At 35.8% G+C, this 12,166-nt stretch overlaps 1 protein-coding gene across 9 annotated transcripts in view; it reads right to left on the bottom strand.

Moving 5' to 3' along the window:
- Positions 1-12,166, bottom strand: part of MLLT10 (MLLT10 histone lysine methyltransferase DOT1L cofactor) — a 133,432-nt gene that overhangs the window by 67,422 nt on the left and 53,844 nt on the right. For 8 of the 9 annotated variants that reach the window (XR_011005827.1, XM_068212674.1, XM_068212667.1 and 5 more), the window contains 2 exons: positions 11,174-11,267; positions 9,106-9,201 (listed from right to left, as the gene is read on the bottom strand). Coding sequence is in view for 8 of the 9 variants with exons in the window: in XM_068212674.1 (XP_068068775.1) it covers positions 9,106-9,201; positions 11,174-11,267 (190 nt within the window). In the remaining variant the exon portion in view is untranslated. The remainder of the gene's footprint in view (positions 1-9,105; positions 9,202-11,173; positions 11,268-12,166) is intronic. The other variant, XM_068212660.1, reaches the window with a different exon arrangement.

Genomic DNA, 12,166 nt, shown 5'->3' with positions numbered 1-12,166 from the left:
AAATATCTCATTCACAAGACATCTGCTGTCCTTAACTCTACCCTTCCTCCTCCTTTTACGTTATACCTCCTCTCACCATTTTTCCTTTTTTTTTTTTTTTAACTATTTTTTTTCTTCCCAAGGAAAGTTGAGAAGTGTTACTTCTGACTGTGAATTGACTTCAAATGCATACAACATCAAAGAACTGGAGAACACTGCAGGAAAATCTCTGAAAGAAATGCTCAAGAATACACTGATAAGAATAAAAATTTCAACAACAAGCTGCTGAGACTGCTGAAGAGATGTGGCTCCCACAAAATGACTTCTTGCAGTTGCAGCCTCTTCTACCACAAAGATGCATAAAAAGTGTAAGAGTTCTGAAATACCCCCTTTGGAATTCAGAAAAGGATTAACAGAGGGACATGAATTCCCACAATATTTAACAAATATGACAGCTCTCAATCAAGTCTGTCTCAAAGGCCACACAAACTAGCCATCTTCCCTACTGCCACAAAAATAACAAACTGTTAGCTCCCAATGGACAACTCTGCATGCTTCACTTTTGTAAGATCTTTGTTCAGTCACAGCTCTTAAAAAATTCCAAAAAAAACATAGCAACAGCTCACCAAGACAAACATTCATCCATAAAAGCACATGGGAACCCCCCATTCTAAGGAAGGTAATGATATCAAATGTCTGATCTTTTACAAGCTTTACTGTCAGGAAAATAAAGGACAGAAATTACTCTTAACAAGGACTGAAAACAATATTGCCAGTGAGTGAAAGCGAAGGGAGCATTAACGGCAGGCAGAATGCACAAATCTCATTTATATACTTAGGAATGAGTTCAGATGTTCCAAACTCCTGTGCAGAGCTGATAAATGCAATCTGTACATTCCGTAAAACCAAGATTTAGCTGAGAACACAATTCCAAGGAAGAATATATTAAAAAAATAAAGGGCAAACAACAAAATTGACAAAGGAAACTTTAATCTTGGTTCACAAGACCAGATTCAGGCAGCTCCTGAAATCTTTCTTACTGTAAGAAAAATAAGGCGTGATTGCCATGCAGCCACTGGGTAAGCATCTGTAACAATATTGGTCCTGAACAACTTGAAGAGCCCAGATTTAAGGTGCAGCTAAATACCAATACAAAAGGTCTCGGGTTCGTGCATCCTTATTAACCAGAAAGCTTTATGTCTCACTAGGGACCTCATTTTTGGCTTTTGTTTCTTACCTAAAAAATTATGTAATCCCATCTTAACTCCAACTACATGCTGCTAGATAACAAAACAAATATGGTTCAAGATCTCTGGAATTCTACAGTACCTTCTGTGCATTGCTTTCTTGTAGAGCAGGGGGTAAAGGAATGAAGAAGGGGATGAAAATACATTCTGATTGCTTCTATTTCTCACACAAAGATTCAATCTACAAAATTACTACATTATATGACTTCACAAATACACTTTGGTTCCAATTCTTCCTTTTTTTTATCTCATTTACTTGTTTCATCACTCTAAAGATCACCACTTGATCATTCATTTTCTTTAACTTACTTTCAGAGAAATATTTATCAGACCAGCAAAAAGGACCAGCATGTCATCAAAATATCAGATTAAGGATACATGTGTAACTGCATTTTAGCTCTGTTATCAGCAGAAGAGATGTTATAAAATACATCTTTTCAAACTTTGGACTTTGATGTTTGGAAAAAATGAATAATATAAGTGAACAATAGTTCACTTCTAATGACATAGAATTTCTTCTAGTACAGAAGAAATGAATGAGTTCAGCTTTTCTTTTAAATGGCATTAATAATTAATAACATTTCCACATGGAAGTATCATTTAACTTGCTGAAGGTATTTACACCTATTTGCAATTCATTTTTGTCTCAGGAATGCACAGCTCTCTTGAAAGGGGTTTCTACAGGAGTTTATTTGATTAAAATACATTCCAAAGTTCAGCATTTAACCATTCACTGTTACAAAAGAAGAAAAAGTTTTCTGACCCCACTATCACCTTTCTCAGAGTGCTTAGCTTGCCAGACCTCCCCTCTGCCCACTCAAACTGCTGAGCAGCAGCAACAAAAAACCAAGTGGAGAGTTTTCTGTTATTTTAGTGAGCTATATTAGTTCTGTGAAGGAACATGAAAAATAGACAGTAATAGGTACAAGAGACAGATGCAGAACAGAGAAGCAAGAGCTCATGAGTTCAGGGAACAGGACACTAACTACTGTTTTGGAAGAATTAAAACACATGCACACTATCAGCAACCACCAGTGCTTAGTCCTTCAAGACCAAACTGTTTGGGTTGACCTTGAATTACTGCATTTTTATACCTTCTCTACTACAAAAATCTTTATCCTCGACTACCTTTGGCTGTTCCACGTTTTTAAACCTCAACAGCATTTTAAAATCTGCTTTCCTTATTAATTATTGTAAGCAGAATCATCTGAATGCCTAAATCCCTCATTTTTCAGCTGCTGTTTGACTTCCTCAAATAATTTCAATGCATCAGAATGTTCTATTAGCACAGAGTAGTCGTATCAGTTCTTTTGTCATTTATAGATTTTCTGCACTTTGTGTCACAAAACAGTGTAAATCCTGAACTGTCAAATCACAACTAGCATCCTCAATAGAAAGCTGTGCTTAGTTCTTGCTTGTCCCAAATAAAAGGCCAGATCTTGGCTTCTTATTTGGGACTAGCAGCTATTAGTAATATAAATATAATAATAACTGCAGAATGAAAGAATACCACAATCCCCAAGTTTCAGACTCAAATCCTAATATATATTATTTTTATAAAAACAGCCCTCTTTCACACATTCATCTAGCTAGCATTTTAAACAGTAGAACCCACAGCAGAAAAATTCAGTGCAGCAGCTGTGCTGCTACAGTCACAGTAATAAAAGGATACAGGCAAGAGATAGTTTATAGGGAGAGGTAGGACACTACTGCCAGCAATATTCATACACTTACAGCTCTAAGCATAACACTTGTTCTTAAGAACCAGTTCTTGATTCAATTACTTAAATACTCAAAAACCTCACAAATACAGGAATAATGGTCATAATTTTAAATATCAATGGTAAAATGTTTCAAGAATCAATGATAAAAGTGCCATCCAAAGCTTCTATGAGGTGCAAGACTACCAACTCTTATTCAGAATGAGATATTCCTTTGATATTCAATACTAAAATACATTGCTTCTGTTACCTGCATTGTAATATTAATTGTTAGTAATGGCTATGCAGTGCCAAACACTTGAGCAGCACTTTATAACTTCCAGAATGGTGCAAGATTAACTAAATCAATACAACTATGTATTGTCACTGCTCACCTTTATTAATTCCTATAAAAATTCCCAGTTTAAATTACGTATTATGTTACATACTGTGAAATGCTCCACTGTCTGCAAGGTAACTTAAAGACACCGGTCACATATATATCATTAAATAGGTGAGTAGAATGGTATACAGAAGGAATCCATTCAATCTTCCTGTCTCAGACAGCTTAACATCGTAGATCATCTTTAACTGCAAATGGTCTACCAGAACCCAAAACATGGTATGGGTGAAATAACCAACTTCACATCACCTTCTACAAACTGTTACAAAGTTAAAGTACTAGTAATCTTGTATTAATCCAGAATCCAAAGCCAAGAAAAAGAAATCTCAAAGCACCTTTTACTTCTGCATCTCTCCCAGTAATAGCTATAGAACTGAAATCATGCTGGTTGTGAATGGGATAGAGTTAATTTACTTCACCTAGCTGGCGCGGGGCTGTGTTTTGGACTTGTGCTGAAAACAGTGTTGATAACACAGGAATGTTTTCATTTTTGCTGAGTAGACCTTATACAGGGCCAAGCCTTTTTCTGCTTCTCACCCCACCAGCATGTGGGCTGGAGGTGCACCAGAACCTGGGAAGGGACACAGCCAGGACAGCTGACCCTAAATGACCAAAGAAATCCCATGTCATACAGCATCACGCTCAGTATATAAAAGCCAAGGAAGAGAAGAAAGGTGAGATGTTCAGAGTGATAGCGTTTGTCTTACCAAGTAACAGTTACAAGCGATGGAGCCCTGCATTCCTGGGGATGCCTGAACACCCGTCTGCCCATGGGAAGTGGTGAATGAATTCCTTGTTGTGCTTTGCTTGCATGCACATTTCTGCTTTAGCTATGAAACTGTCTTTATGTCAACCCTCAAGTTTTTTCACTTTTTCGTTTCTGATTCTCTCCCCCATCCCATAAGGGAGGAGAATGAGCAAGTGGTTGTGTGAGGGTGAGCTGCTGACTAGGGGTTTTATTTTCTTTCATATTAGAAGTCAAAGACTAAAATGTGTACTTTGAGATGGAAAAAGACAGTTGTAACCTAGACAGCCTTACAAAATTCTACATCTTGCAGAGTAGTTTTTAGGTATACCTGAGGTGGTACGTTAGTCATTTTGATTTTATAATAATTAACTAATTCCAGCTGACAAGCTTAGTACTATTGAGGTCTTTGCTGTGCTGATGTACACTAAAAGCATTACTCTTTTTCCAGTAATATATATAATGTGTTACTGTAAGGTTAAAAAAATATAAGGTAGTCAAATCAGTAATTCCATGATAATCTTGAGAATTGAGACAAGTTCCTACTTTTTCTCTTACTAAACTAAAAGAAAATACAAATTAAAATGACTTATATTCTTATGTATTTTTTCTTGACCTCCACAAGAGATCACTGTGCTGGTGCCAGCTCCAGTAAATGTCATGCAGTTGATTATCAGGATGACAGTTGTATCCACAGAAAACAGCGTCAGTTAACAGAGAATTGTAGTGAGCAACAAGTCAAACCAGACTGTCACCTTTCCTCTTAATCCTGCAGATAAAAATATCTATTACTAACCATACTCAGATAAAGTAGCTTTCTAAGGAAATTTTGTTTACACAGCCACATGCTGTCAGTATACCCAAATAGGAAGACTTTCAACAGAATTTGACAAGAAGAGATATATTAAAAAAGAAAAATCTACACTCCTACAAAAATCAGTGCAAAACAGGTCCAGAAAGAGAAACGCTATTCAATGGCAACAGTAAAGACTGAAGGAGGAAGACATCCCTCTTTTTGAACCAATGGAACCCACACGAAAATTGAGTTTTAGGAAACAGGAACTGGGTTCTACATCTTATATAGATATTAGTGTATCTATACACTGAAATATACGTGGTTTATATTTACTGACCAGCTTTTAGAGGTGTTTTAGCAGCATGATTCTTTTTCTCAGACTGAATAGAATTTGGAGTAACACAGATACACATCACCATTAGCATCTATACCACACAGCTCTTATTCAAATAATATTTATCTAGTATTACTTCAATTACTAAAATTGAAATCATTTCAAAGTGGTTGCAAACCATTCTTCTTCTAGTTATCTTTAGCATTCTTACAATTTTGCTTCAGACATCAAAAGCAGTTGAAAGGATCAAACAGTCAATATATTAAACTGATTAACAAAATTTACAAATTTAATAAAAATGCAATGGGATACTGCATTACTGAGATGAGTTTGGAGCTTTTTTCCCTAAAAAGTTACATAAAACCCCCAATGTTCAAGTAGCATCACTTAGTTTATTAAATGAGGCAATTCATAGAGGAATGACACAATTAGAATCATCTTTAAAACACTCTATACAGCACTATAAAGTGACTCCTTGGGACTGAAACAGATTTTTTTTGTTGCTGTTTTTCAGGAGAAAAAAGAAACTACTGCTTATGCACTGAATGATAACCCGAAACCCTGCAATCTGATCCTATTTTAACCACAAAATCTTCTGTGATGCATAGCAGGTCCATTTTACCTTTTCCCAGTCAGTTGTTCAGACAGTGAGGAAATGCCATGGGAACACTTGATCTGAGTGTTTACAACGCACCTTGTAAAAGCGTACACAGCGCATTAAACTCATTTAAAAGCATCAACCACCTTTCTCCCAAATGAAATTCATTGCCCTGCCACATGAGTACAGGCTCCTGCATAACATATTGGCAAAGTCTGGGCAGTTCCAAACACAGTTCCAAACCAACACACAGCCTATGAAAACTCTCAATGCAGAGACATGGTTTACATCTTCCCTTCCCTTGGGCCTAACCAGCAAATTCCCAGCTACAGTGGAAAGCAGGGAGTGTGACGCACTGCCACAGCCTGTTCTTAGGTGTTCAAGTTTCTACCCACAGAATCAGAAAAGCTGGAATGTTTCTTTAAGAACAAGACAAGCAGCAAAAAGATGTCCACAATGCATTAGGAGCTCAGTGTTTAGGACACTTATCCTGGCTCCTGCATTTTAGATTCTCCTCTGATGCTCTCCAACTTCTGTGATAGTGACAAGAGGCCCTTTGTCACTATTTTATACTTTTTTGCCTCTTCAATCACTTCTTAGACATCTGCAGTCTTCAGTCACAAGCCCATTTTTGTTCAATTGACATTATACGAGCCACTGCAGCACAGTTTTAAATTCTCCTTTCCTGCTCAGCTCAGACCAAAGCACTTCTAGTAGAAAAGGCACCTGTGTAATTCGGCTGCTATACAGTAGTTACTTGCTACATAATATATTCACTTTTTTCAGAAGTCATAAACATATAAAGCGAGTAACGTTGCCTAATTCTCATGTTAGAGGCAAAAAAAGACTTTTATTATACAAAGGTCAATTCCAGATATGTTTAGTTCCTTCTTTAGTCCTTCCAAATATAAGACTGCCAGTAACATTAAAGCAAGGCATCCTTCCACAGCCTCATGGTGGCCTAAGTTTTCCCAAGAAAGCCTGAGTAAGTACCTGGGCCCTGAAGAAAAGGGATATTGTAATGGAATGTCAAGTGACATACTACCAATCCTCCTTATAAGGGACACAGCCTCATCACTAAACAATTTCTAAATAGCATCTCTGCCACAGAAACTAACAATGCTTAGGCAGCAGTAATCAGAATATAATGAAGCTATTTATTCTATAGCATCAACATCACCATGAAATTAAATCAAACCTAAGGTTTGGTTAGAATTGTTCAGGGGTTTTTTTATTATTATAACCTTACATATTAGTTACCAATTTTGTTGGCAGTGTGCCCAGAAAAGACTAAATACATACTATGGAAGGGGAACACAGACTTTCAGCTGAGCCTGTTTGTAAAAATGACAGTTACCTATATTACCATTTCCAAACGCTTCTTTCTGCAGCGTAATATTTCACAGGTACAAATGGACAGCTTTTGAGCTCTTAGCAAGAAAAGTGGTTCCCAACCACAACTCATACAGCTACTGCCTGGCAAAACAGAAAGCTTTAATGATGCCTCCAGATCAGATTATTCAGATTTCTAAAGAATGAAGATAAAAGATACAGCAGAAACTACAGTGGTCTTGAGGGGGATGTGGGTGCCACACACACACAAACACTACTGTATCTGTAAAGAAAGATACAAATATTCACTATAATATGAAAAAAACTAGATTCTCACGTGATTTACAAAAGAGGAAATAAGGAAAGTCACCCTAAAAAACTGCCCTACTCCTCCAAGGTATTAAATACAGTATATCAAACACACAGCATAAGCTGAAAAAATATCTGACACCATCGACTGAACACACTCAGTTTGAAAGTCCCTCCAAATGTACACAGCAGATTTCTCGGGTATGATTTGAGATGCATAGTATCTTCAGTAAAATTTATTTAAGAAAAACAAAAAGTAAAACGCAAAATAAAACAAAAACCACAAACCCACCAACTTACAAGTTTTATCAATGTGAGTAAAAATCCATGCATGTACTTTGATAAAACATGACCTAAAATATGATAGTAGTGAAAAACTAAGAAAAAAATATGGCAAATATTAGTAAGGGTTTACCGTGCAGCTAATTCTGTAGTCTGAAATTCAAAATTGTTTTTTCTACCAACGTGTTACTAAGGAAAAAAAAAGTCTGCCAAAACCCCATACTTTTATTATTTTAGCCCTAAATTTAGATTTAGAGGTACAACAGCATCACAGTGCACTCTTTTCTGCATTACCAGATAAAGATGGCATGATTCACCTACACCATTAAAGAAGTCTAAAGATTAGACTTTTTAGAAGATTATCCAAGAACAACTGTCAATCAATATCCATCCAAAATGGAAGGGATCTTAAAAGCCAAATCAAATATTAAGGAGACTAAGAGTCTAAAGACTGATATTCGCTATGCAAGTTCCTGTTTCTAGAAGTATAGCTTCTTTGTATAAAACACATATGGTCAGAAGATTCAATTCCAATTTTTTATGTAATGATTTTTAATAATGTGAAACTAAGTTTACCCACATCCACACAAAATCCTATTAAGCTGTTTGTATAGGACATGTGCTAGTGAGCAGTTTTGTATATATTATTAGAGGCCTAAAAAAGTGCCAAAGCATATTTGCATTATTATGTCTGTTATCACCCTCTGCTGAATTTAGATGACAAATTTCCTACAGACTACTGTTAATGTTGCAGTAATAAAAACCTAAAAATAGTAATCATCATAGATTTGAAATTATTTTTAATAATATGCAAAGTCAGATCACTAAAAGAATATGGCAACATTAGAAATCGGCAGTTGTGTTCTTTGTACCTTCACAGCAAGATTTCCCAGGTGAGTAACAAGGCATTTTGCCAGCACAGTGGGCTTGACCACTGGTACCAGTAAAATGTGTCAAGAGACACTTGATGAGAGGAAGATATAACAGGTTGAAACATAAGGAATTTGATGCACGCGTTTAGCCACACAGTTGTTAAAATGTCTACTGCTGGTTTTCTTCCCCATGTAGTATACAAAGGGTATACAAGAAAAGCTCTAACAGAAAATTAAAGCAAAATAAGTTGCATGGAACAGCCTTCCCAACAGATATGTTTCAGTATCACAAAACTGAATACAAACAGAAATAGAGAAGTGCATATACAAATGCACCTGAAGAGGATTCCTCATTGGATAGCAGTACCTATGGTTTATCACGTGTTATTTATTATTCAGTGCTTCAGAACAAGATTTTCTTCATGCTTTTCAGCCAAAATTAAATTTATCAGAAAGGGTTACTTTTAAGCAGATGTGCCACATAATTAGCAACGACAAATCCACTTACTTTTTTCTCCTTCTCATGATGTTTATCCTGAGAGTGAGAGGAAGAATCACTTAAACTTTGATCATATGACCTATTAGATCCCCGTTTGCTCTTTTTCTAAAAAGAGAAAATATATTTATGGACAGAGAAAAGGAACCATTTGAATAAATAAAAAGTATAAAGCACTTCCACTGACAAGATGCCTTACTGCTTGAGGAAAAAAACTTCAGTGCTACAGTTACTGCAAAGCTGACTAATTACTGACACTAAAATTCACAAGACTACTGAATATGTATCAGGAAAAAAGCCTGTCCCTGTATCAACTTTTACACCTCCCCCAAATTTGCAAGATATGCTTTCCACAGAGAAATGAAATATGCCACTTTTTAAAGGTTAAAAGATGCTAGACACATTTTCAAGTTTTCATAACATAAAAGAGAAAAGATGCTGCTCAAATGAGTATCACATGAAACCACAGTGATGCCCTGACACTTGCTTGAAATGCATTGTAAGGTGACTTCATTACTTATTTATTATTCAAGCGATCTGTCTGGTTTATTTTCATCAAAATGGATTGAACACCAGGATAAAGAATGCTACAGTCACGTCTGTGATTGTAAGTGGCAGATATAATTGCCTGTATTTCTGTAATGTCTGAGAACCTACTTCAGGACTGCAAATACTTTATGCTGGGCCAGTGTTCTAAATGTTGGTTTTCTCATAACTGAGGAACTATTTAAAGACATTTCAGGCCACTCTTTTGTCAACCAGTTTTCAGTGGAATAGCAGATGCAGAACACCCACCATCCTCAGCAGTAAATATTAAGCACCTGTATTTACCAGGCATTAACAGTCACAACAATCCTAAAGAAAAACTGAAAACACTTAATCTTGCCAGTCTTTACTGTTCTTACCACTACAGCTTTGTAATGGAAAGCTGACTAATTGTATGTTAAATATAGAGTTATGTCTTTATCATTAAACTGGGGTTTTAAACAAACATACCTGCTCTGAATCATAGCAGCACTGCTACATTCAAATCAAAGGCAATTCAAAAAATCAAATTCAAATTACAATGTAAGGGTTTGCCTTCACCACTAAATAAGAGACCATTTTCACTGTTTTTGTAAATAGTTAGCTCAAGATAGTATAAAAAAAAATCTTTGCTTAGTAAGGGCCTAGAAATCCCTGACTTATCTTCATTATGAAGCAAATTCATCAGTATTCACAAAAGCACAAAACTAACCTCACCAAGCTTATCTTCTAGAAACTAAATTGTTGACTGGTCCTGTGTTTTTACCCCACTGCAACCTAAAAGTCACACCAAGTACTCAACGTTTTTAGCAGTGGAAAGTAATCTGCAAGATAAATTATACTTACAACAGTATTTGAACATAAATCTGTATATTTTAGTATCAATAAATAACATTTTTTAAACATCAGTAAGCCCCTCAAGTCCACACACTCGCACGTGTACATAGAAACAGTTATCTGGAACTGCCAAACTGTTAAGAAGTGAAAGGAAAGACTCCAGATGTCTGATCCAAAACCTACTGCATTAACTGAGAAATTTCAGATTTTTCTTTTCTTGTTTGTTTTTGAAAAATCAAACCTCAAGTCACTTCCTTAAGGTTGTGTTTCAGAGAACTTACAAGGAGGGAATATTCACTGGCTACACAGTGAGAGATAGAACAAAAGAGGTTGGGCAGATGAGTTACAGAAGCAGAAAGATATGGAGTGCTTCTTTATTCTCTAGAAGTAGTATTTTCTAGTTTATTCCAAAACTGACTGAATTCCTAGAAAGCACCTAAACAAATAGCAAAAGAAAACATTCCAGGAAGTCAATGGAAAAAGACCACTAAATGTGCATGCTATTTCTAGCAGAGGGGGAAAACCCACACATCTATAAAGTAACCACTTATCAAAACATTTCCAGCTAGTACTTCTGTAACTGTGATTAAAACATTGTTATAATGAAATACAATCTACTTTTTTGAACTACATGAAAATATTATTTCTAGAGCTAATGGCAACTCAGAATAAAAAATAAGTCAGTAACATTTATTTATAGAATTTAATAAATACATACCAGTTTATTAAAATGGTATTTACAGTAGCCGCAGTATTGGACGTTATCTGCACCATTGCCTTCCTCTTCACAAAGAAGTCCTGCAAACTGTGCACTAAAAATAAACCAAACAACATTCAAGGAAAGCCATTTTACACCAGTTTGTACCACAATATCACAGCTGATAACATATGAATGCTTATATCTGCAATTAGTAAGAGATTTCCACACAAATAACTTCCAGTGGCATGTGAACACATAATGAACTTTTGTAGCCCAGGGAAAAACATGTATAATTTGTATTTTGGCTTACTGCCCTTTTTCAGAATCTTTAAGCCACTCACACAAGCTTACAACTAGCAAATCTACATTTACTATGCAGCTACTTGGACAAATAAATAAACAAAGCAATCTACAATGACTCTTAGCTCAAATTCAAGCAAAAAAATTATCTAAGAACAGCTTTTAACAAAATCATACTATAGTTCCAAAGACGAGTTTTTTCAGAACTTGCATATATGCTTCTCTGATTTGCCATGAAAATTACTGAGTTCTTTTAATCTAACTTGAATCACATAGTAAATCAAACAGCATTTACTAGTTTAAAATACTGTGGCAGGGTAATCTCTTTTAAAAAGATCAACACAAGTTGCATTGACTGGACTAATTATTACCTTATTCTACTAAATTTTTTTCAAAACAATTTGGTTTTTCACGATTTGTAATGCTGATTTTTTTTTTTTATCAAAACCAACTTAATGCTGACAAACCGAATACTGTTACATTTTCCATATAATTTTCATTCACACGTGTCAGGGTTTAGGATTTTTTATTTTGTTTCTTCCTCTTAGGGAATCTTCTCCCATATGTTGCTAGGAGACAACAACGACTGGGTACTTCAGAGAGAAAAAAGAAGTCGCCAAACTCAGGTGAGGAGGGCACCAGGCTGCCCTTATCTGAGGGTTTCTCTCGGAGGGGCAGAGATACCAGAGAATGGGGCTGGGGAAGAGGCGG

The sequence above is a fragment of the Anomalospiza imberbis genome, chromosome 1 (genome assembly GCF_031753505.1).
Source record: "Anomalospiza imberbis isolate Cuckoo-Finch-1a 21T00152 chromosome 1, ASM3175350v1, whole genome shotgun sequence".
In the NCBI taxonomy this organism is placed as follows: domain Eukaryota; kingdom Metazoa; phylum Chordata; class Aves; order Passeriformes; family Viduidae; genus Anomalospiza; species Anomalospiza imberbis.
This window is presented reverse-complemented; position numbering and strand designations above follow the sequence as displayed.